At 41.6% G+C, this 26,984-nt stretch overlaps 1 protein-coding gene across 7 annotated transcripts in view; it reads left to right on the top strand.

Moving 5' to 3' along the window:
• The window catches only part of chd9 (chromodomain helicase DNA binding protein 9), a 331,271-nt gene that overhangs the window by 244,673 nt on the left and 59,614 nt on the right, over positions 1-26,984 (top strand). For all 7 annotated transcript variants that reach the window (XM_070898009.1, XM_070898010.1, XM_070898007.1 and 4 more), the window contains exons 17-24: positions 8,124-8,319; positions 10,300-10,467; positions 13,789-13,968; positions 15,469-15,579; positions 17,225-17,421; positions 20,727-20,926; positions 25,810-25,969; positions 26,399-26,488. In XM_070898009.1, the coding sequence (XP_070754110.1) occupies positions 8,124-8,319; positions 10,300-10,467; positions 13,789-13,968; positions 15,469-15,579; positions 17,225-17,421; positions 20,727-20,926; positions 25,810-25,969; positions 26,399-26,488 (1,302 nt within the window). The remainder of the gene's footprint in view (positions 1-8,123; positions 8,320-10,299; positions 10,468-13,788; positions 13,969-15,468; positions 15,580-17,224; positions 17,422-20,726; positions 20,927-25,809; positions 25,970-26,398; positions 26,489-26,984) is intronic.

Genomic DNA, 26,984 nt, shown 5'->3' with positions numbered 1-26,984 from the left:
CTTGGTCATGTCTTGTTTGTAGTAATTAGAGTGATTAATCAGAGCAGAAAATAAAGGGAGAACCACAATTACCAAGATTTCTAATTCCTACCCTCAACAGGTGAAAACGCTTTCAAGACAAATATACATTTTTTAAATTTGATTTATCTTGCATTTTAAACATGCTAATCAATATAGTTATTTCCCATATGAAAATTAGAGGCTAAACCAATTGAGTTTAGTTATGTACTAACCTATATCTGTCTGTTTAGATGTGCATGTGTTAGTAATTTTTGGGGCATTCAGCTCAAGCTCATAAAACCTGATTTCACAATGTTAGAAACCAAACTGGTCGATAGGATAAGTAGGGAATGTTTAGCTGAGTCACTCTGTGCACAGTGTTTATATAAAGGGACCTGATCTTTAAAATTAGCTTGTGTATATATTGTATACTGTGGGACCCTGCCATTTTCTATTTATATCATGATTCAGGTCAAGTTATTAGGGGTAAATTTTAAAAGAACCATTTTGACTGGCGGTTCAGTCATACTATTATACAGTATATTCTTGTATAATCTGCTGCAGCAGAGTGACTGTAAACATCTCAATCATTGGAGCAGATGCACAGCAGGTTTTGTATCATATGTTGCACCAATGCAGAATTTAGTATAATGGTAACTATGTCAGATCTATTGCAGCATAGCAGTACTCCATCAGAGCCAGCTTCTTAAAAACTTAATTTTAACGTTAAAAGGGACCCAATGCATTTGGTAGACTTCCTTTAGCAATGGTGCAAGTGTTTTCCATTTCACAGGTATACTAAAATTGCAGCATAAATTTGGGATTGGACACTTTTTGATTGCATATAGAAATGATGCAAGGCTTCCTGGACGGGAGTGCAGCTCCACTGCTGTGTTAAACTGAGTTTAAGTCGTCCTCAGGATATTCGACCTCTTGGACACTTTTTAAATCTACCTAAAATGAATTTAAATTTCACCCACTCTCCAAACATTTACAGAGCTTTCTCCTGGGCAAGGGCCAGACAATGTAAAACAAATAGAAAGACTTTTGGTGGGGGAGCGGGGGGGGAGAATTCAGCATGTTAGTGGCCTGAGGGGGTGGGGGGGGCGCTAATGGGTTTGCAGCGGAGTACGGCAAATTCAACGCCGCACTGAAATTCACCCGGGTTTTAGTACCTAGGCCTTTACTGGCTGCCAGATCGTGAGGTCAATGTGTGGAGTGCCCCGTTAATGGCCCAGATGCAAAATTGACTGTCGCCCCCTGCCTTAGCGCCTGGCGTGAACAACAGCAGGACTAGGAGGTGTGATGGATTAGGATGTCCGCTGTAGGAGTGGTATTTAAAGGGATCAACATCCTGTTTCATTTTAGTCGCTAATCAATACTGCCTTCTCAGTTTCACACAGCGAAACAGCCGGTTTGCAGGCTAAAAATTTGTCACATTCATTCTGCTTAGAATTCGAAGTTCTACACTTGGATACGTTAACGGCGGCTGTACTGGCACTTGACCTCGCCCTCCAGCATCAACGCCGGAGGCAGAAAAATTGCAAAATGTGGCCCGAGGTAGGAGGGCCAACAGGGCACTCAACAAGAGGCCTTGCCCTCCCAGGGTATTCTGGAAGCACTTCTCCTACATAAATTTAACTGAGGAGCAGTGTCTTAGAAGGCTCCGCTTCACCAAGGAGGTGGTCACAGAGCTCTGCCACCTCCTGCAGCTAGACCTCCAGCCTCAGACAAGGGTGACCACAGTGCTCTCAGTGGCAGTCAAGTCACTGCTGCCCTCAATTTCTTTGCCAGCAGATCCTTCCAGTCTGCAGCAGGAGACATATCTAACATATCGCAGTTCGCCATCCAACAGGTAACAGAGGCTCTCTACAGAAGGAGAAGGGACTAGATTTCCTTCCCCATCTCCAGAGAGAAGCAGGATGAGCGTGCAAGTGGCTTTGTCAGGATAGCGGGCTTCCTGATGGTGCAGAGCACCATTTGACGGTACCCCGTCGCTTTGCGGGCATCCCGTAACAACCTTGAGGCATTCCGTAACCGCAAAGGCTACCACTCACTTAATGTCAGTTGGTGTGTGACCACAGACAGCGAATCCTCACTGTCGATGCCCACTATCCTGACAGCAGCCTTCATCCTGCACCAGGCCGGTGTGCCAGCACTCTTCCACCACATCAAGCTCACGGCTGGGTAGTCAGATACAAGGGCTATCCACTCTTCACATGGCTCACATGACTCCCCTCCGCAACCCCAACACTGCTGCTCAGCACTCATATAATGAGAGCCATGCCACCACCAGGAACATCATTGAGCAGACCATTTGAGTGCTCAAGCAATGGTTCCGCTGCCTTGAGAGCTCAAGTGGATCCTTCCAGTACTTGGTTGAGCGGATGTCCCTTTTCGTTGTCTGCTGCATGTTGCACAACCTGGCCTTCATGAGCGCCTAGCCATTGCCACCAGGCATAGCAGGCCCACCTCGGGGGGAGGCGGAGGAGGGACTGGAGGAGGAGGCGGAGGAGGGACTGGAGGAGGAACAGCATCGAGGGAGGAGGCAGCCACTCAATCGGTCTTCTGGAAGGGTGGTCCGTGACCGCCTCATCAGACTTCGGTTCCAATAAATTCTACCCCACAACCCGGTTGCTCACAACCCGGTTGCTCACCACATCCCCATCATTCCATCCATTTCGCATGCATATATCACTGTGCAAAGTTAAAATGAGAGACAGCACATAATCTGCAACATTCCATTAATAAATTTATCAACATTCAGTAAAGACATATATACAACAACAATATTAACTAATCACCCTTGTGCAAACCCTTACTTCCCTCTTTACAGTGCCTTTTCCTAATCTACAGCTCCTACGTAGTTTGTCCCCAGTGGTGCAGCAGGGCTGGTGGAAGGCTACTGAGTTTCGGTGCCAGAGACTGTAGATGGCCTTGCAGGACACGCTCGACTAGCTCTGGGCCTGGAAGGCCCGGCTCTATATTGCACCACCTTGGGCTGGGCTGGGCAGCGGCAGCAGTCTGGGCTGGCAGGATGACAGGCAGCGACAAGGGCAATGGTGGAGTGGCAGTGGTGGGATCAGGAATACTGTCATCCTGAGGACAACGCGGCACCCGCCACCTGGCACACAATGGCTCTCAGCACTTGCTCCTTCAGATCTGTAAGCTGTTGAATGTCCGCTTCACCTCCGCCTGTTCATTGAGGCTCCCTCCTATTGTGGACCATCTTGGCCCACAAGAGAAAGGAAAGTGTGTGTGCAACTACGTGTTTGGGAGATGTGCCTACTATAGTTGAATAGCTGTGATTGTTGAAAGGTGTGAGATGTGGATGTGACTTTGTCAGTGGAGATGCGTGGTGGGGTGTGGCGGTTCGGGCAGTGTGTACAGACTGAGGTTTTGATGCTGGTATGTAGGACTTGTTGACTCATGTACTCACCCAGACCAGCCGAGTGAGGTAATTGAATTTTTTACGGGCACTGAGGACCACACTGCTGGCCGAGACGTCCTGAGCCACTTCCCTCCACATTGCTCAAGACCTGAGGCAATGGTCTCCTGCCAGTGGCCGGAAGCAGCACTGCCCTCCTTTTGGCTGCTGCGACCAATGCCTGGTTGCTGAAATGACGAGCTCTTCCTGGGTTTGGGATCAGCCATGAGGATAAGAGGTGTAGTTGTTGAGTTGCTTTGAGGTCGCCTTCAGAGCCAGCAATGCTGCGAATGAGGTTGTGCAGAATGATTGAACCTCCCCTTTAAGAACTGGATGGAGCCAGTGTGAATGATGAGTCCCGATTGGAGAGCACCTGAAATTGGTTATCTGTTCTGCGGGTAGCGCCCCACTCTCTCTGTGTAGCGCCCTAAGTTAGGTGATTAGCGCTTGGTTTAGTGCTCCAGTTCTCTCTGAGCCGTTACAATCAATTTAGCGGGAGGTCAGAAGGATTAGCGCCGGCCGCTTATTCTCCAACCTTTTAAAATGTAGTGCCCCAACTGTGATGAAAACGAATTTCTGGCCCTTGCATTTATATAGCACCTTCCCAAAGCGCTTTACAGCCAATAACATACTTTTTTGAAGTGTAGTCACTGTTGAATTGTAGGAAACACGGTCAACAGTTGCGCACAACAAGCTCCCACAAGCAGCAATGTGCAAATGACCAGATCATGTTTTTAGGTATTGGTTGAGGGATAAATATTGGGCAGGACACTGGGGGAAAGCTCCTCTGCTCTTGGAAATAGTGCCATGGGACCTTTTACATTGGCCTGCGTCTGCCCTCTTAGGTGAATGTCTCATCCAAAAGATTGCACCTCAGTGCCAGTCTAGATTTTGCACTCAAGTCTCTTGAGTGACTCTGAGGCAAGGATTGAGCCACGGCTGACACTGCAAGGTTGGTTGTCCAGTCAACCTACCAGTTTGACACCAATATTAAATGCAGTATGTTTCTAATGTTTCAAAAAGCAAATTGTTGCATCAATATTCTTTAAACAACCAAGATTTCATCGGTATTGGGGCATGGCTGGAGCTCCACACACATTTGAGTGTTTATGTGCAGAGCTCTGCTTTCCCTAACCAGAAAACTGAATACTATGCCTTCGCAACACTCCACCATCATAACATGGTGTCAAGCTACAGGCACTATTTTAACAACAAAGGATTTCAAACATATTAAGTTGTCTGAAAGAGCCAATATGGAAGGTGCCAAGCAAAGGCTAAGCAATTTCCTGGGTGGGAAAGAAGGAAGGAAATCAGCAAACAAGTCACAATTTGTTAATTTCTCTAAATTCTCTGGTGACTGATTACAGAATTACATAGCATAAGCTTTGGACTTGTTCTACCTGTCTTGCAGTCAGCTCTCTTGGGTTTACGGCACAGACGTGAGGTTCAGCTCCTTGTTGAGACATTTATGTTGCTAGTACTGTTTGTGCTATTGATGGTCGTTGGACATGCTTAAAGATTTTGGACAACTGAAAAATAATTCAATGATTTATGATGGTTCTCTGTTCTAAATTATTGGTGTTCCTGTTGACAATTGTAGAAAACTTTGGTTCTTGCGTGGTAATACTGCTGTTAAATACTCCATTAAAAGTTAGATCCTTTTGGATTAGTGTAACTGGGGTTTTGATTGCTAAACAAATGTTACAACGCTGAAAAACTAACTTTAACTGTGGAGTGTCAAATTTACCCTGTTGCCAATTTTTGAAATAATTTTTGCGGTCATTTCACATCTTGAATGAGTGTTTATTACTGTAGATATAATGGCTCGGAACTTGCGATCCTGATGATGGCGAACTGGCACTGTTTGTTGTAATTTCGCCTTTACTAACTTCATTGAGTTTTTTGATGAAGTGACAGTGAGGGTTGATGAGGGCAATGGGGTTGATGAGATGTACACGGACTTCCAAAAGGCGTTTGATAAAGTGCTACATAATAGGTTTGCCAGCAAAGTTGAAGCCCATGGAAAACAAGGGCAGCATGGATACGAAATTGGTTAAGTGACAGGAAACAGAGTAGCGGTGAACAGTGTTTTTCAGACTGGAAGAAAGTATACAATGGTGATCTCCAGGGGTTGGTTCTAGGACCACTGCTTTTCTTGATGTATATTAATGACTTAGACTTGGATCTACAGGGCACAATTTCAAAATTTGCAAATGACAATAAACCTGCAAGTATAATGAACAGTGAGGAGGATAGTGATAGACTTCTGGAAGACAGAGACAGGCTAGTGGAATGGGTGGACACGTGGCAGATGAAATTTAATGCAGAAAATTGCAAAGAGAGACGTTTTGGTAGGAAGAATGAGGAGAGGTAATATAAACTAAAGCGTACAATTCTAAAGGGGGTGCATGAACAGAGAGACCTGGGAGGTATATGTGCATAAATTATTGAAAGTGGCAGGGCAGGTTGAGACACTGGTTTTAAAAAAAAGCATACAGGATCCTGGGCTTCATAAATAGAGGCATAGGGCTCAAAGTTGCCCAGGAGTTGCTCCATTTTTTTTTGGAGCAACTTGATTTTTCTGGAGTATCTCAAAAATCCACATTTTGCACGTTCCATTTGCGCCAGTGTAAGTCAGTTAGTTAGGATTTTTTTAGTTTAGTTTAGTTTTTTTCAAAAGGGGGCATTACCAGCCATTACGCCCGTTTTGGCCATTTAAGCCACTTTGGACAGCTAATAGTTGCTCCAAACTAACTTAGGCCAGCATATGTGGCCACACAAAAAACCCTTGCGGCGAGTTAAGAAATCAGCACAGGTAGGTACATCTGAGACCATTCGGCCAGAGATAGGGGCAGAAAGGGAAGCGGAGAGGACCTTGCAAAGCACTAAACAAAGCACAACAACATTCAAGAAGCATAAAAACATTCAAGAAGAAATAAAAAATAAAACTTCAGTCCTACCTTCCTATCAAAACACGGCCCGGGAGTCAGCAGGCCGGCCGGTGCGAGAGGCCACTCAGCCGGGGATAGGTGCGGGACGGCCGGGGAGGGCACGGAACTGGACACAGGCTCGCAGAAGACACAGGCAGGCTGGCTAGCTGGGCTAGGGCTCGCAGAAGACACAGGCTGGCTGGCTGGGCTGCAGGAATCAACCTCACTCAAGGATCGGCAGGCCACTTGGCCTGGGATAGGGGCAGGATGCATCAGGTCCCACACTGCAGCATGCACACAGAGGCAGGGGGCAGGAGAGGCAAAACAGCGGCCGAATTGGGGGAGATTTTTTAGGCTCCATTTTCAGCCCACAAAGTCGACTCATCTCTGGTAAGTGCGCTGCAAAAATTGGTGGGCCAAATTTGAGCCCATCGAGTGCAAAAGTAAGAAAATTATGATGAACCTTTATAAAACGCTGGTTCGGCCTCAACTGGCATATTGTGTCCAATTCTGGGCAACAAACTTTAGGAAGGATGTGAAGGCCTTGGAGAGGATGGAGAAAAGATTTACAAGAATGGTTACAGGAATGGGGGACTTCAGTTACGTGGATAGACTGGAGAAGCTGAGGTTGTTCTCCTTCGGCAGGGAAGATTGAGAGGAGATTTGATAGAGGTGCTCAAAATCATGAGGGACCTGGACACAGTAGATAGAGAGAAACTGCTCCCATTGGCGGCAGGGTCGAGAACCAGAGGAGACAGATTTAAGGTGATTGGCAGAATATCCAAAGGCGACATGAGGAAAAGCTTTTTTACGCAGCGAGAGGTTTGAATCTGGAATGCGCTACCTGACAGTGTGGTGGAGGCAGATTCAATTGTGGCTTTCAAAAGGGAATTGGATAAGGACTAGCTGGAGTGCTCTTGCAGAGAACCGGCACAGGCTCAACAGCCAAATGGCCTTCTATGCTGTAACCATTCTATGAAACTGACCGCAACTTCAGGATTTAGTGCATGTGCAGCCTAAAGCAGAAAATTGATGTTGCGATCTATCAATCATTACTCCTCCAGAGGCTACACTATGGACCCCACTCACCAAGTGCCGGCAATGAGTGTAATTTGTCAAATCATGGAAACTGATAGAAACTTCGGCTCTTACTGCTGTGAAATTCCCCATTAAAAATTAGACCCTTTTGGATTAGGTGTAACTGGGGGTTTAACAGTTAATTGACTGCTAAACAAAGGTTATGGTCCTGAAAAACTAATTTTAATTTTGTGCCGTGTCAAATTTATTTATTTTGAATCAAAAAAAAAAGTTTTAAACTTTCAAAGATAGATAGATAGATATATATATATATATTTAAGTTTCTTCATCTATTTCAGGTTTGCCTTTTCCCTATGTGAGAGCTCCAATCTTTGTTTTGCATTTTTAACATTTTTTTAAGTTAGAAAAGGCGCTTACCCACTTCCTGGTTCGCTGTCTGAGAATTCTGCATTTTGATTGGCTGCTTAGACAGCTTGTTGATGTCATAGCAGCTCGCGTTAGGGATTCCCCATTAACTTTGATTTCAATTATGCATCGGAAAAGCCCAACTTCTCGCCACAGTGATCTTTTGTGGGAAGCTTACCTCGAGGCCAGCGGCGAATGCAAATTATGCAATTTAAAGGTTTGCATTAATAAGAACCAAATATGGGAATGTATGGAAGAAGTATCTTGAGAACCAAGTGAAAAATGCATTAATGATTTTATTGTATGTAACATTTTATTTACAGATACCCGTATGAGCGTATTGATGGGAGAGTTCGGGGGAACTTGCGACAAGCAGCAATTGACCGATTTAGCAAACCTGACTCTGATCGGTTTGTGTTCTTACTCTGTACCAGAGCTGGTGGTTTAGGTATCAATCTAACAGCAGCAGATACTTGTATCATTTTTGATTCAGACTGGAATCCTCAGAATGACCTTCAGGTAAGTTTAAAAAAGTAATACTGAATTTTAGATATTGGTTGGATAATATGGTAATTAGGCCTCATTGGAGGAAATGAACTTGGATATATTTTGTTCGTATAAGAATATTAACTTTTTCTTAATTATATAAAATAATTATTACAAAATAGAATTAGAGGAAAGCTTGTTAATCCATGGTATATTCTAACAAAAACAACTAATTGCTCAATCTTTTTTAAACTACTGTTATCCAAACAGTATGATAAATCTTACTTATTTCCACTATCCAGTTTAATAATTCATAGGAGCTGTAATAAATTAACTATCCACTACTGCTTGAAATTGCTTTCCTTAAACTGCTATAGCCTGTATATTCTTGTTGGTGCCCTGCTCAGTCATTCATAGTTTTGTGAGGTAATACAGCCTCTCTGGTTTGCTCATGATTTTGTTGTTTTCAGTCTATGGACTATATCCTCAACTTAGTGAAATGGGAGAAGCATGTGGCTCCTTAATGAGCTATGTACTGGAATTAGGAGACAGTCAAGCACTGAAACAGCACTGGGAAGACAAAGCCAAGAGGTCTAGTGGGAAGATAAAGCCAAGAAGTCTAGAGAGAAGACAGTTTGCCGGGTTGGCAATCCTGCTGCAAAGTGTCGGAGTAGAAGCACATAATTTATAGAGCTGTGATGCCCCTTCCCTGAAACAACTGGTGAACCAGGGCTAGGAGGAGACAGCTGAAATTAAACCACACCGGTCAGCCACCACATTTCCAGATGCAGTATACTCGCATGCAAGGCCATTGCGATACACATCCCAAGAAGGTCTGGAAACACTCAAATCCCAACAGGCTTCAGTGAAACCATAGGTACTGCAGTACGCCATTCAATCAGATTATGGCTGATCTGTATCTCAATTCCATTTACCTGCCTTTGGGCCATAGGCCTAGATACCCTTACCTAACAAAAGTTTCTCGGTCTCAGTAGGGACAATTTCAATTAATCCAGCGTCCTTTCAGCCTTTTGAGGGAGAGTTGCAGATTTCTACCACCCTTTATGTGAATAAGTGCTTCATGATTTCACTACTAAATAGGTTAGCTCTAATTTTAAGATTGTCTCTCCTTGGTCTGGATTCCACCATCAGATGAAATAGTTTCTCTGTATCTACCCTATCAAATACTTTAATCATTTTAAACACGCCAATTAGATCATCCCTCAAACTTCTAAACTTGAGGAATAGCAAGCCAAGTTTATGCAACCCGCCCTCATAAAGAGTACGGTAATATAGTGGTTTAAATCTCATCAAAATTATGTTGCTCCCCTCTCTGTCATACTACACTGGATGCTGCTTGAATTGAACAGATGATATGACCAGTAAGGCTAAAACGTTGTCACGATAAATTAAACTCCCTTGAGAGTGTGAGGAGGAGAAGAAATGTCACTATTTAAGATGGATGTTTAGGTTTTTAATCTCATGGAGATATAGCTGATTTCAATAGGGGCATTGGTGAGGCACTATAACTATCCTTGTTTAGGAAGGGAAAAATCAGCAAAGGTTCCCACACTGGTGCCACTGACCTATGTTGGAATGTCTACATGTATTGATGTTGGTGAAGACCGGATCTGGCTTGGCTGTATTGTCTCCCACACTCAAATAACTTAACTGCTTAAGATCAAACAGGTGAAATAGGCCACTTGGTGAAATTATCGATGTTTGTGCCTTTTAGAGCCGTGCAAAGCAAAAGCAGTATAAAGTTGAAAGTAGGCTTTCACTTTTAAGCAGTTCTGTAAAATAATACTACATTTATTATCTAATCAAGGGCCTGTGTTCATCCCTCGGAAGTCTTTTGTGAATTTGTTCCTGGGATATTTTAGATGATTGCACTGGAAGTAGGCGTGTGGCATAGTGACAAAATAAAATGTGTGTCGCGTTCCCTCATTTTATGGCTTAATGTTTAAAATTTGTGATGTACTGTAGCAATAGTAAATGGTTTTTGTTTTGAAGGCTCAAGCTCGATGTCACAGGATTGGTCAGAACAAAGCTGTGAAAGTTTACAGGCTAATAACTCGTAACTCGTATGAGAGGGAGATGTTTGACAAGGCCAGTCTGAAGCTTGGTCTCGACAAAGCTGTGCTGCAGAGTATGAATGGACGAGAAAACAGTGTTGGTGGGGTATGTAATGAAAATATTGATTCTAATTACTTGTATTCACAATGTTATATCTCAGCTACTTACGGCACAGTGACTGGTGACATTACTGATACAGTTCATCAATTATATTCTGGAAAATGTAATCTAATCTATGTTCAACACAAATAACACCATACTACAATGATGCCACATGATTTCTGAGTGTATTTCACTTATCAGTATCAAATTATATGTTACAAAATGCAAGTTTTTAATAAAAACGGCATATAAAATTCAGACGCATGTATATCTTGAATTTGAGAAATTGTTCAGCTTTTACTGTTCATCTTTTATTTTGTAAATTAGAATAGCATTAAAATCATTTTCCGATCAAGCTAGACAGACTGCTCTATTTTTCGTTTGATAAAAGGCGTTTTTTCCCCCCACTGTTCTATCGAAACATAATCTACAGGACCAAACGAGACAATTGCATTCCATCTGGTTGGTCCCATGTATTATACTTGTTTTAAAAATAACTATTTTTCCCCCCCGTTTTCTCTGTGCCCTGTCTCTACCCCTAAAAAGCATCGACTCCTTCTTGGGATACAGCTCTGTGGGTGCTGGGCAGCCCTTGGTAATTCGTCTGAGGGTCTTGATAGTGAGAGTTGGCTGGATATTCTATCATCACAACTGAGCTCAGCCCTGACCGCACCAGATGTACGAACACGTGCATTTATTGATGATGGTGATTTGGAGTGAGAAGCCTAGGGTTTTAAGCAGTGGGGTGTAAGGTGGGAATTTGACACCTAGGAGTTAGGCAGCTGAATGCATGGCTGCCCTTGATGGGGTGAAGGAAAGGGGATGCACAAGATGCCAGATTCAGAGCAACAGCGAGCTCAGTAAGCAGGGATGTTGGGCTGGCAGAAGTTACAAAGGTAGGGAAAGGCGAGGCCATAAAGGGATTTAAACACAAAAATGAGTGTTGACATCTAGGAGCCAATGTAGTTCATCGAAGAGAGTGGATAATGGGAGGCTGGCCAGGAGGGCATTCATATAGTCGTGCAGAGGTGACAAAGGCAATTTCAGGAGCTGATGGAGAGATGCAGGCAGGCGATGCAACAGAGAGGGAAGTAGGTCGTTGTTGTGGAGAGAGTATGAGAACAGAACTTAGTTTGGGGTTGAATAGGATGGCGACGTTGAAAACATAGAAACATAGAAAATAGGTGCAGGAGTAGGCCATTCGGCCCTTCGAGCCTGCACCGCCATTCAATAAGATCATGGCTGATCATTCACCTCAGTACCCTTTTCCTGATTTCTCTATATACCCCCTTGATCCCTTTAGCCGTAAGGGCCATATCTAACTCCCTCTTGAATATATCCAATGAACTGGCATCAATAACTCTCTGCAGCAGGGAATTCCACAGGTCAACAACTCTGAGTGAAAAGGTTTCTCCTCATCTCAGTCCTAAATGGCTTACCCCTTATCCTTAGACTGTGTCCCCTGGTTCTGGACTTCCCCAACATCAGGAACATTCTTCCTGCATCTAACCTATCCAGTCCCGTCAGAATTTTATATGTTTCTATGAGATCCCCTCTCATCCTTCTAAACTCCAGTGAATACAGGCCCAGACGATCCAGTCTCTCCTCATATGTCAGTCCTGCCATCCCGGGAATTAGTCTGGTGAACCTTCGCTACACTCCCTCAATAGCAAGAACGTCCTTCCTCAGATTAGGAGACCAAAACTGAACACAATATTCCAGGTGAGGCCTCACCGAGGCCATGTACAACTGCAGTATGACCCCCCTGCTCCTATACTCTCAACCCTTCGCTACGAAGGCCAACATACCATTTGCCGCATTCGCCGCCTGCTGTACCTGCATGCCAACTTTCAATGACTGATGTACCATGACACCCAGGTCTCGTTCCACCTCCCCTTTTCCTAATCTGCCACCATTCCGATAATATTCTGCCTTTGTGTTTTTGCCAGCAAATGGATAACCTCACATTTATCCACATTATACTGCATCTGGTTCGGCCTGAGACACTGGCCGGGGAGAAAGATGGAGTTTGGTGGCAAGAGTATGGAGTTTGTGGTGGGTGCCGAAGATGATGACTTTGGTATTCCCAAGTTATGGCTCATCATCCACAGGCATGTAGTCAGTTACCATAATTGTGCTGATGACACCCAGCTCTACCTATATACCACCCCTCAATCCCTCCAGAGTTTCCGTATTGTTAAATTGCTTGTCTGACATCCATAAGCTGACCCGATGTCTGCAGATGATGTCACCAAGGGGCAGTATATAAATGAACAAAAGGAAGGACCAAGATCAGCTAAGTCAGTCGTCAGGTGCACAAATATAGTCTATGTCTCAACTACTTGCTGAAAAAGTTCAAGGAGCTGTGAGGGAAGCCAAGTCAACTTCTAAGCATTCACAAAGGAGGGTCACGTGATTTGGCCTTTCTGCCATGAAAATATGTACTGAATTTGGCCAACTCTCAACAAATAAGAGTGATTTAGCAGCTGCTGTGAAAAATGATCAACAGAAAAGTAATCCAGCTTGAAATCAGTTCTAGACCACTACGTCTATCGTAACAATATTTTTCTTTCACATCTGTGAAAAGACTGTTTAGGAATAACCAGACAATTGACTTGTAGTACCAATAGATCAGATCTAGACTTTCGGCAACTTTGTGACCGGGTTTTCGCCGCAATTTGACCCTCCGCGGCGAAAACCCAGTCAGCAGGATCTTCGGGCACCTTTTCGCGGCGGCGCTTCCACCTACCGCCGGGGAGAGATGCGATGACGTGCAACACCACGCATTGCGTACCGTCATAATGTCATCACTCTCCGCCACGCCCAGAATACCGACAGGGTCAAACCTGCGGTGCAGCCCTGCCAGCAGCGGCAGTATGAAGACCTGCAAAAAAGTAAGTTAAAGTTTTTATTAATTATTTTTCAGCGAATTAGTAGGTAAGAGTTTTATGAATGTTTGTTTTTTGAAATTTTTTTTCCCCTGCTCCCAAGGTGCCTCTTGCATCGTTACCGGCCTCAGACTAAAGTTGCCGAAATTCACGCTTTGTGCCACGAATCCTCGTAAAGGCCAAAATTTAGGTCTAAAAACGGTAATTTTGACGTAAAACTAATTTTGGGTTGGTTTTCGCCGACAACCGAAACTCTAGCCCCATTGAGTTTAGCACAAACAATTTAATCCCTAATCACACAGCTAACTTTTAAAAGTAATGTTTACCTTTTAGGAGATCTCAGGATGGCCATCAGGACATTATTATAGATCGGCATTTAAAAAAAAAATTGCTATTCCAAGAGAATAAATTTTTTTAAAAATCTATAATTGTGTAGATGCAGCAAATGTCCAAGAAGGAAATTGAAGACCTGCTTCGCAGAGGTGCTTACGGTGCAATAATGGACGAAGAAGATGAGGGTTCTAAATTCTGTGAGGAGGACATTGATCAGATTCTCATGCGACGCACAAAAACCATTACTATTGAATCTGAAGGAAGAGGTTCGACTTTTGCAAAGGTAGCTTAAATGAGTATCCGAGCATGTAGTCCTACAGAATTACATGGCTGTCATTGTGTATGGACAGATCTGTGAAAAGAAAACAGTTCTCAGGCTGGGCTAGGTTGTTTGTCTCAATAACTGCAGCTCTGCAGACAAGGCTTAATTAAGTGATGCATGTTTCTGTGCAGGGTGACGAAGTATTTCTGCAGCATTTTCTCAATACCCAGTAAATGAATGGCAAAACAGTTTAGATTTTTATATTTCTTGCAATCAGTTTTGTTGAAAAAAAAATCAAATGGAACTTTTTCCTGCATTTTTTTATGATTTCCATATCGAAATGCTGTGACTGAATACCTTGTATATTAAATTCCATAAACTTTATATTGGAAAGAATATTAAAAAGGTATTTTCCCCATGAATTTAAAAAATACAGTTTCTTTGGTTTAGACTTTTTTATTGCTATGGTGTCACACACACTAAGTTGGCAAATAGTCCCTTATCTATCCTGCTTCTCTCTCTCGCCTCTCCTTCTGCTATCTCCCATTGTCCCGCTCTTGCTCCTCGACAGCTGCCCCCCTCTCTGTCTCCCCCATTCCTTTCTCCCTCCCATTTTATAACTAGCATTCAACCGTTTGTTTTTTAACAGGTTTATCTCAATTGTATTACTATAATCTAACTTGTAAAATGTCAGTACACATTGATCAGTAGTTCTAAATTTAAAAAATATAGTGAGTTACGGAAATACTTCAATTCGATTGTTTGTAAACCTCAGTCTGTACGCCATCTGGAGTTCAGCACCTCGTCAATCTGTCCTCTGCAGTCCCCGTTACTCAGTTTCTCTTTGCTCCTATTTCTTAGACTGCTGTTTTGGCCTGTTTGAATTTTGTAGGCCGAATGGCTTGGAAGGAGCTGCTTCCTCGCTGATCTTGACAGGGTAGAGGTGGTCAGTGGGTAGCAATGACGTCATAACAGAATGCCACAGGATTGGCTATTAAAGAAAAATATATTGCGTAGTATAATTTTAGCACCTTTTAATGTGTGATAAAAGTAATGCCTTCAGTTAATTATTCCGTTGACTTGCTATTTTGTATTGCAATTACAGTATTCATATGTAGCCCATGAAGGGAAAAAGTTTGAACATCTGAAATACAGACCATTGCCTAATTTTTGCTTCAGGATAATGTTCTGCTAGAATCAAAGCTTCAGATAGGCTCAGTGATTGCTGATAATTAAGTCAAATTCCATTTTTTACTGCATGGAATTTGTGAAATTTTAATCGATCTTTTATAAATTGTATTTTCTCGATTTCATCTACTCTGTGAAAAATGTTCATAATTGATCTGTAAATTGTGTGGTTACTGCTTGATTCACAAGTTGGGAGCATAACTTACATTTTTGTGGTGAAGGTTCAAAGTTTAAAGATGACTTTTACAGTAACCAGTGTTTGGATGAATTTCTTTTGTAATGGTTTTTGAGTAATGTTTCACATTTCTTCAAGAATGTATTTAACTATTTCAGGCAAGTTTTGTTGCATCAGGCAACAGAAGTGACATTGCTTTGGATGATCCTAACTTCTGGCAGAAATGGGCAAAGAAGGCAGAAATTGATCTTGAAGCTATACACGGAAGGGTAGGTTACCAATTTCACTTGAAGATTGATGTATACTGAGTATTTCACAAATGAGACTTCTTAGACCACCTCCACTAAAAAATAATTTGGAGCAAAAGGTTTCTAGCATGACCATAAGGGAAGCATCCTATGGAAATATTTTCTGCAGCAGAGAAGAATGGGGGGAAGCTCACAAACCCAAAGGATAAAAGATTTTGTGTGCAAATGTGTCCCACAGAAAACAAGGTGACGTTTTAGTATTGCTTATGCCTCAAAGCTGTGCTCGCTTGCTTTTCTAGGTATGTGAGGGAAGGCGATATGTCCTTATGACTGCCAATATGGAAACCTTGATTTTTTTTTTTGTTGAAAAAGCTCTGCAACTGTTAACATTCAGAAGTGAATAGTGTAATTTCCAATGGTTGCCAAACATTTGCCAGCAGATGGAAGTTCTTGTCTGTTTTTATATATTTAAATTAGTTTTTAAAAATGGTCAGCGCTGGTAGTACATACTGTTAAGTTGGTTACAATCTATAGAAAATATCTGACCTTTGTGGTTGAAAGATAATTATTTCCATCCAATTTATTTTTCTTAAAAAGAAGAGATCATATTGAACTTAAACTATAAGTACCAAGAATGAATCTTCAACAGTGTTATGCTTCAGTTATAGAACATACAAACAATGACGGACAGGTTAAGACCATCTGGTATATCGAGCCTGTCCCCACAATTGTGATACCTTGTGTATCACAATATATACACACTCCACCCCACCCAAAACCATGTGATTTCCTGGGAGAGGCAGAAAAAAGATTTTTTTTAAAACACAGGTCTATTTGGGAAAAAGAAATCTGGGAAATTACACTGACCCATCTAGGTGATTGAAACTAGTCCAGGAGATCACTCTGGCCCTGAATTCCCTGCAGTACCTGCCTTCTGTAAGAGGTGATCTCCGGCCCAGCTCTTGCTTGAAGGAATTTAGTGAAACTGCATCCACTGCACGAGACAGCAGTCTGTTCCAGAGGTCCACGATTCTCCTGAAAAGAACCACCTCCTGACATCCTAACCTAGATCTAGCCTTATACAACTTAAATTTGTGACCCTTGGTCCTCCCTAACCTATTTAATTGAAACAAACTTAGCTGGAACACAATCTATTCCCATCATTATCTTATAAACCTCAATCAGATTACCTCTAAGTCTACACTTCTCTAGAATCCCAACTCTTTTAGCCTATTTTGATAACTAAGATACTCTTATACTGCTATTAGAATGGTGTCTTGGTCTGCTATATAGTCAAGGAGAGCAAACCTCTCTGTTTATGCATACTTAAGTGTAAAATCACAGTGGTCACATCAACAAGGTTAGAGATAGTCTAGCAGGCTTACAGTTTAAAACGTTGGCTTTCTACCAGTTGGTGTCATATTGCAGCTGGTTTGTAGCTAAAGCACGGTGATACCACCTCCTCAGGTAAGCTCACTGCTGATACCAAATCTCAAACCGATGCTAGGTTGGATGCTGTTACACTGCACATTTTGTGCGGCTGTGAGACCAAAACTGTTTTGCTCTAGTATAAAAGATGCAGCATAACACGGGTATGATTCAAGGTTTTCTTCCAGAATAACCTGCAGAAAAAATAAGTTTTCTTTATTAATAATTCTCTCCACAGAACAGCTTGGTTATTGACACCCCAAGAGTAAGGAAGCAAACTAGACCGTACAATGCTGCTAAAGATGAGCTGGCGGAATTGTCAGAGGCAGAGAGCGATGGGGAGGATAGACCCAAACTACGCAGACCATATGACCGATCTCATGCATATGGAAGAACAGAGTGCTTCAGAATTGAGAAGAACCTGCTAATTTATGGGTATAAAATATCATTGGAAAATTATGTAACAATCAGAAACCCGTGTCCCAGATGTTGACGACTTAAGTTATTATTAAGCAGTATTTTGGGTGCTTTGTGTGTTTTTGAACAGACTTGTGTGACACAACATAATACTTTAAATAGCTCTATTTATATGTCCTATTCCATAAGAATTTGTAATTTCTTGATATTTCTACTAATTGCTTCAGGGTCTCATGTAGGTTAAAAAAAATATTGTCTTGTCTTTATAAACTAGCAAATTTCCCATGGCATTGATAAAGGTGAGTCAATCGATAGGCTGCGTTATAACAACAGGAATCTTGTACAGCTGCAAATCATATATTTTTTAAAGTAACTAACAACATTTTCCAGTCTGTTAGTGGTTAAAATTTTAAAAAGGTTATGTCTTTTGCTCAAAGTAACAAACGTAACACAAATCATCATAGGTTAAAAAAATGTTTTTGAGATAAATATAAAATGCATTAGTAGATCTCCTGTCGTGTTGCTCACAGTAAGTCAGTTGATATGCTGTTGTATAAGGACAGAAGTGATCTACCATGTAAAGTACAATGGTTCGGAATTTGCACTTGTAATGACGGCGAAACTCGGTGTCGCTGTCTTTACTGTGTAAAACTGACAGCAACTTCTGGCATCCATGCATGCCTCAGTTAAACGTGGAAATCCGTAAGTTGTTATCAGTGATGCCCTGCTCCTCCACGGCTGGCGCTGTTGCAATCTTTGCAGGTGAAATCATTAGAAATCATTGATTCGTCGTGAGCTTCAACTATTTACACACTATTCTCGATGTAAGTCTTGTTCAATTAGGTGTAACTGAGTTTTATAAATAGCAAACTAAGTCATAATTACTGCTGAACAACCTCTTCGAAAAACTAAGTTTACAGGCGTGGAATCTCATTCCCTCAAAAGAACATTTAAAAATTGATGACTTTTAATTAACTAAAAATTATTGTTTTGTATTTAAAGTTTTTGTTCTGATATTTATGTTTCTCCCTTAACCCTATGTGACTGACCCAATTTTTATTTTGCTTTCTGTACAATGATTTAAATATGATTGAAATTCCCTGCTTTTTACTTCCTGCTTTGCTGTCTGTGAGAATTCTTCAATCTGATTGGCTGATCAGCGTGCCCTGCCGGATACCACAGATCCCCTGTAGATGACGCCAAATTGAAACTGACATCAGGATAGAGGAAATCTAGGCTATAGAACCTGCTAAATCATTGTGGACAACTTTTTTTCGAGGTCGCTTCGTCGCTGACCACAAAATCAAGACCAAAATATTCTCCGAAGAATGATCAGTGTCCCTTTCGGCCACCATCAAGAACTAACTTTTTAAATAAACACACGGTCAGGATAATGAGAGATTAATTGTTGTTTGGTCAGGGAACATTGCAGACTGGAACATACTATCAGTTTCATGATGCAGCTCAGAAGCACTCCTCGCCTACCTTCCCAAGGACTTTCTGTCCCATCGAGGCATTAAAGGAAAAGCAAGAACTTGCATTTATATAGAGCTGGAAGTAAAGCATCTGAGCAAAATGGATGAGAAGTGACACACGAGAGAGACAGAAGCAAAAAGAAGAGAGAGAAAAAAAAACAAGTCATTGATGTGGAAAGAGTCATGCATTTTTGAATAGACTTGCCAGAGTTGATATCTAGCTCAAGGGCACAAAATACTTTTTTTTGGTAGGGTTCACCTTAAAAAAGTTTTTTCACAGATCCCTCTTTTCCTCCTTGCTAGTTTTATTGGTAGATAATTGCTGATTTTTAATTGGTAATCTTCATACCTGTTTACTATTTGTTTAGTTTTAGATTCAATCTACCTGTTCAGTTGTGATTTATGTTTTTATGAATGTTGTTTGAACCAATTAGGTGCAAGTACGACATACACTTTGCATATGTGACAGATTGTGTAAATAAATGTGGGTATCCAACTCTTTATACATGAATCTTAACAGAATGGGAATTTATTTTGGGTAATGTACTCTCAAACTATTGACCAGCCTGGCAGAGATGAAACATTTGAACTGATGTGCCTTTTTCTTAAATCACCTTCACTACATTCTTCGTGATGGAATGCTTAATCACCTTTAGCAGCTGGAGATTTTCTATGTTGGTTTAGTGAAGTGTCACAGTTTTGAGAAAAAGCATTCCGACGACTCTATTTATTTGTTTGTTTGTTTGCCTCGCCAACTTACTTTGAAGTTGGTGAGAAACCAACTCTTTAAAACAGACAGAAATTTCAGAGGTCTATTTTGGCTATTCTCCAGCCTCAGGAGATAAGCTACAATGCGATTTAGTGCAAGTTTGTCCAATCTTTTTGTCATGGTCAGCCACTTGGGTATGTGCTGTGCTTCCAATGATTTGCAAGAATGGCCCTTTCCAAACCTTTAGGTGTACAAAATTCCAACAAGGATAAACCAGTGAACAAAAAATATAACCACAATACGACTGAGGTTCGTTGGCTACATGAGCCTGATTACTGAGGCTGATAAACTATTTATGACCCACGGACTGCAGTTTGGACACCCGATCTAATGACTGAATATGGGAGAAAACGCCTCTTCCTCGTCCACACTTTATCATCTTTGTGTCTTTTTTTCTGCTCTTTCTTTCTTTTCTCCCCCCCCACCCCCCACAAATTATTTTTGTTTGTTGATGTGTCACTTCTGTGTGCTCTGTGCCTTTATTTATTTCTGTGTCATACATATATAAAAGCACACATTCCCCTCCTATAAACTCCCATGTTTTAGATATTCTTTTGTATTTTCCACCTTGGATAAATAATGAAATCTGTCCTCTATCAGTTCACCTTGTTCAGCGAGGGCAAATCTTTATGATGGTTTCATTCCATCTTCAAATACCATATGATTAGCTGATGATTGCATAAAGCCCTGCTCAGCTTCACTTCACTTTCGCAAATGTGAAAACTCAAGTATTTTCGATCAGAAAATCCCATGGTAGTCTTCTCCAACCGAATAATAATGAAACCACTGTTCTCTTATTTGGCAACTAAATCCAAGTAAAGATTCTTTCCAATATTTTCCGGGAAGTTAGGGATCCTGCCCCTCCCGTATGCCAGAAATCCCTCACTTGATTCTGTTAGGAACAATAAACACATGTACTCACTCATCCCATATAATAGGAATCCTAACTTTCAACATTGGTATGAATTACAAAGTCAAAGCCATTTAAAGTACACTTGCTGATTTGTGGTTACTTAGGTTCATACTTTAAAAGAAAACATATTCAGATTTTTTTCCGCTTTGTTTTCAACATTTTCCAGGTGGGACCGCTGGAAAGACATTCTATCACATGGGCGGTTTAAGAGACGACTGGTGGAACAGGATGTGGAGACAATTTGTCGTGCACTCTTAGTATACTGCCTTGCTCACTACAGAGGAGATGAAAAGATCAAGAGTTTTATCTGGGACCTCATTACCCCAACAGAGGATGGACAGACAAAGGAACTGCAAAACCATTTGGGTAACCGACTTGCCGGCAGACTTTTTTTCATTGGACTCAGTGAAGTAATACTTTTACAGTAATAGTGCATTATAATTTTGCAATACTTAGTATATAATATGACTGGTTGGTTGGCATTTTCAAGCAAGACAATATGTGTGCATTATTAGCTGTTGATTGCAAAAGTAATGTGTTGTTTACAAAATTGTATATGAATTAACAGTCTGCAGTGTGTTATAAGGCACTAGTACAACAAGGATTTGAGATGACATAAATAGCAATACTGAAGTCAGACTAGCGACTGACACCAGGGTGTGTTGCTCTGCACTCGAGTCATAATCAGAACCATTTTTGGAGCAATGCAAGAAGACAGCATAGGATTATACAATCTTCTTACACTGCTCTCATATCAGGAAAAGCAGAGCACAAAACATGGGTACATAATCACATTCACACAGCTCTACTCTCTGCCCTTCTATTCTAATTTTTGAAGTCAGAAGAGAGCTGATGGGATTATCAGCTCTTTAGTAACATTAAACATTTCGAGGTAGTTCAGAAAAGGAGTTCTTTTAAAATTTGAAGTTTAAAAAGAAAATCTACTTTATAACAGATACAATGATACCACAGCAAATGTGCAGCCCTGCAAACGACCGAGGCCTTCTACTGTTTGGGTATGCAGTACAACCCACATAGTATCTCCTCCGATAACTCCAGGTCAGCAGAAAACGCCTAAACTCCGGCACACTATAGCTGGAACTAAAAACTACTTATCAAGTTTCATTTAAGAATAAATCAAAATAAAAACAATATAATATTTTATATTTGACTGGTACTTTTTATAAACACTTTCTGATAGATAAGTAACGGTCCATTCAGCTTCTCGTAAGCACACATCATTGCACTGTTATGCCTTAGTGTAGTGATCTATACACAAAGTCGTGAAGTATATATGCGATGGTGTGTGAACCGGACTAGAGTATGGGGTCAAGTTTCGGCCTGAGTTGCTCCTATTTTTTTTGGAGCAACTGGTTTAGAATGGAGTATCTTAGAAATTGCAATTCTCGGCATTTAGTTTGCTCCAGTTCTAGTTAGTTAGAACAGTTTCAGTTTGGAACAGATATTTTTTTCAAAAGGGGGCGTGTCCGGCCACTTACACCTGTTTTGAAAGTTTAGGCAGTGAAAATTTACTCCAAACTAACTTAGAATGGAGCAAGTGTAGATTTTTGTGCGCTCAGAAAAACCTTGCCTACACTTTAGAAATCAGGCGTAGGGAGATGGGGGAAGGGAAGTAATTAAATTCTACAAGCATTCAACAGTCTTACTTATACAAATAAAGAGCCATCCTGAATAAAAAATTATAAACAAAGCAAATACAAAATATTGAATATTCCTACCTGTGTGAAGCAGCAGCAGCCTTCGAGCTGCGGTACTTCAGGCAAGCCTTCCATGTAGGAGACAGGGGCGGCAGAAGTGGCTGACGGCAGCCGAAGACACAGGAAGCAGCCTTTGAGCTGCGAGGGATTCGGAGGCCATTCGGCCACGGGATAGGGGCGGCGTCAGTGGCTCGACGGCAGCCGAAGACACAGAAAGCAGCCTTCGAGCTGCGAGGGAGGCTGAGGCCATTCGGCCAGGGGACAGGGTGGGCGTGCAAAGCACCAGGAGGGAGAGGCAGCCACACATAGCAGGCCAGACAGCAGGTTGATTTGAAGGGCCACGATGCATTTTCAGGACTTGCCCTCTTCCTCACATGCGGGCCCAGCTTGTGCTGTACTGATTGCTTTTCTCCATGTACGACTCATCATGGCAGCTACCCTCTGTTCCAAGGGTGTCAGTGGATGCAGATTGGGCATGCCTCCTCCTGTTCGAGTTGCTTCCCTTTTGTTGTGGGCCAATTTCTTCTGCAAAGAGTAAAATATAACTTTTTGCAGGGTGGGACATACAGATAGTGACGTTACAATTACGATTACATTAAAAATTGAAAATATTACTTACACTAACTACTTGACCAAGGTCGTGCCATTTCTTTTTACACTGGCTTCCAGATCTCATGATATGCACCACTGCGCAGTAATCGTCTGCAACTTGGTTCCAGTGTTTCTTCATTTCTTTAGGTGGCACTTTTATGCGACCTCTGTTGCTGGTATCTAGCTCCTGCCATCTCTCCTCAATGACGTTTGCTAATATCCCCATTTCTTCATGCAAGAAATTCTTTGTTCTTGGTGGGCGTTGTTCCATTGCAGTATTGAATTGACACTCTTATTTTTCAAAATACACAGTCCTTATTTTGCATGGACCTATGCAGCACCTGTTCTGGAAGTTTAGCAGCGAAAAGCAGCATTCACTGATTTCAGAAGGTGATTTCTTCAACAGTGCTGCGAAAAGCACTCTTTCAGACACCAAAAAATCACCAAAATTCAATCCCAAGCCTTTCCAGAGGTCCACGAGACAAATCAGCACTTTAAAAATGGCTGAGTGCCAATGTTTATGGGCTACTGCGCGCGCGCTCCAATGCGCGTGCGCAGGGCTGCCGGCATGATGTTCTCTCATTTGACTTAGCCCCGCCCCCCTGCACTTGCAGAATTGGTGCGACTCTGTGGCTTCGCCCCCCCCCCCGCTGATGTCTGCGCGCCGCGCCGAGCTCCCAGGGACCTGCAGGGAGCCCGAGAATTGCAAGGTACATTTTTGTCGTGCTTTTAGGCACGAAAAACAGGCGTCCATGTCGGCGCGGCCCGAAACTTGACCCCTCACTATCCCCAGGTTCCGGCAGGTTCTGGCTACAGAACTGTCAATCAACATAGATTCCAAATCTATCAGGATAGCCTCTCCAATCCCTGAGTCAAGCAGCACACGCACATATTCAGGACAAAGCAAAACTGACTAGCTAGCAGAACTTCTGGGGGGACAAGCATTATGTATAACAACAAAAGAGGCAGCACGTATGAATAGAACAGGCATGTCTGTATTTAACCTTTCAGAGATCTGTGACAGTTAAAAATGCAATAGACTATAAATATAGGTATGGTAGCCTCGTGATTCATATTAATTCTATCACTTGGTAGTCTTTGCATTTTCTATTAATTTTTGAGCAATACAAAGAGCTCAGTCCTAAACAATGAGATGCATCTGATGGGAAACTGCAAGTTAACTCATCCCCTGATCAATCAAGGATTCATAACCTCATTAGCAGAGTTCAGCAGTTACTGTGGAAATTACATTTTCATCAGCAGCAGTGAATTTCTGATGTAATTTAATACTGTGCTGCCTTCAGACATTCATACACGCATGCACAAAGGCAGAAGTAAACCAATTTAACTTTACCCATGTTTAACACAGCTAAAACTTTATACAATCAAATCTTATAATTAGAACCTAAATGAATCTAGTTTCTGTATACCTTTAATTCTTTACTACGCAGGCAGTTAGAGGCTATGACCAGAACCTAGTGCACTGCATGGAGCTTGGATTTCCCTGACAGTGCATCAAGTTAACAGCATCATCTGCTTGCGCTCCAGTTCGAAATGTTTGTGACACTGGTATAACTGCAGTGTCGGCTGACCAAAGCACCTTGTAGGATATCTTGGTGATGGTCTGGGACACTTGGATTTGAATCTCAACATTGGCTGACATTTGCACTAAGGCTTCCCAGGTAGCAATTGCTGTGCTTGGTTGTAAACAGCTTAAAGCATGAGTAAGCTACCTTCTTGATGGTAGCCAGGAAAAATTGGCTGTAATTCCATATTGAATGCCATTTTTGACGTGGTTAAGACTGCTACTTTTATCCCTTGAAGATAAAGTATATACCTTTTTTATCTTCTAAAAATAATGTTATTTTAGTGTCCTGGCTTACAAAAATATTTATGGATTGTCAGGAGGGTGATAAAGGGCAGGGCATGCCCCTCAATAATAATTACATATCTTAGTCTACTTACTGAATAGCCTAAAAATCCTGCCATGGTATCATTTACTTTAAAAATGTTCCTTTTTATCATTTGGTTTATGGCCATCCTGAGGTAATGTATCAGATTAAATGTTTTGTAATTCAAAAACCATGAACTCAAGGTGGTTTACTGCAGGTAATGGTCTCAGTTCAGTATGTCATGTGTGGCTGGCTGCTGGATGCACATTATCCAATGTACAAGCTGATCTTGCGTTCAAAACAATAGCATTGTTTTGTGCCGATTTCCCCCAACTTCCTGAAGGCATTGATTGATCAGTGGTGTACAGTTCCATTGGCGCCGGACGCTCTGACATCTCAGACAAACAGTTAGTGTTCATACAGGAGTCCCAACAGTGAGCTTCAGCAGGCTATTCAACTATGGGAAGAGTCATAGCTTAGCCCAGTCCTGTCTTCACGTGATAAACTCGGCTTTGCGCTTGACTGGAGTAATACTACATCCGATATGAAGTACAAGAAGTGTAAAGCAACTTCCTGAGTGGTCTCGCAGTTCTTCCTTTAGTGTGCTCAGAAGCCAGATCATCAATCTGACTCCAAATTATGCTGTTTGTTTTGCATCAATGCAAAATAGTAGTATGACAACATGATCAGAGTCTAGATTATAAGTCTTCTCAAATAACGTGTTACACAAGTACAGTAAATATTAAAGCACAGTAAGGACCTGTTTTCATGTTGAATATTCAGTCAGATGATACAGACAAGTTATTTGCAGAATGATACAGCACAGAAGGAGGCCACTCAGCCCTATGAAAGAGTTATCCAATTAGTCCCACTCCAGGTCATTGATATATATCAAAGAGAAAAATGGTTCCAACACGGACCTCTGGGGACACCTGATGACTATGTAAATATACTTAAGCTTTGAACTAACCCTGTCTTACCTGTTTTGCATTTTTTTCTCCTAGAGCAATATTCAGAATTAAGTTTTGTTCTGGACTCCTTTTATTAGGTTTGTCTGCACCAGTTCCAAGGGGCCGGAAAGGGAAGAAAGTGAAGATCCAGGGAAGCACGTTTGACATGCAGAAGGCTGAGTGGCTCAGAAAGTATAATCCAGAACACCTGCTCCAGGATGATGGCTACAAAAAACATTTAAAACATCACTGCAATAAGTAAGTTAGGCGGTCACTTAATACGTTCCATACTGATTCTTTTTCTTTGCGACTAGTAACATAAATGTATCTTCTCTACTGCTAATGTTTCAATTAGTGATATTTATGAAAGTGTTGAACTGATGTATGGTGTACAATTGTAATATGCACAGTTTATAAAGATGTGTCTGTGCTTATTGACTGATAAATAAAAGGTTGTACCAACGATTAACAAACACAATACACGGGTGTGGAAGATAAACTGCTTTCATTTTGAGTGTCCGCTTGTGTGCATTTTTATATTTTAAAGAAAAACACCAATATAGCAATACCTTTGGGAATTTCGGCAAACGCCTTTCCCATTAATTTATATGATAGCTGTCAAGCAGACTTGCTTAATATTGGCATTGTGCACCTAAATTACAGTACTTCTCTGACTCTGTCACGCAGGGTGCTTCTCCGAGTAAGAATGTTGTATTATCTGAAGCAAGAAGTAATTAGTGACCAGTTGGAAAAGGTGCTCGATGGAGTGGAGGCTAGGTAAGAATATTTATTATAGATGGTTAGAATTGAAAAATCTAGTTTGTAATCTTCAAATTCTGAAGCTTGTAAATATTGAACTGTTGTACCCATTCTATTTTTCTCACAAGTACTTTGTGACTCTTCAACTGTGTGATCTTCCATAATTTACTAGTTCTTGAAACAAGTTCTTATAACAGTTTCAGTGGACAAGTTTAATTGTACAACTAACAACAACTTGCATTTAGTGCGTTTAACAAAGGAAACAACCCAAGGCGCTTCACAAAAGCATAATCATACAAAAATTGACACCAAACCAAAGAGAAAGATATTGGGAAGGGAGACTAATAGATTGGTTGAAGAGAGAGGTTTTAAGGAGGGTCTTAAAAGATGAGAGCAGAGTGGAGAGACGGAGATGTTTAGGGAGAGAATTCCAGCGCTTAGGGCCTCGACGGCTGAAAGTACGGCCACCAATGGTGGGACGAAGGGAGTGGTATATGCATAACAGGCCAGAGTT

This window comes from Pristiophorus japonicus, chromosome 13 (assembly GCF_044704955.1).
Source record: "Pristiophorus japonicus isolate sPriJap1 chromosome 13, sPriJap1.hap1, whole genome shotgun sequence".
Classification (NCBI taxonomy): Eukaryota; Metazoa; Chordata; class Chondrichthyes; family Pristiophoridae; genus Pristiophorus; species Pristiophorus japonicus.
The sequence above is the reverse complement of the archived record's forward strand: the minus strand, read 5'-3'. Positions and strand labels throughout refer to the sequence as shown.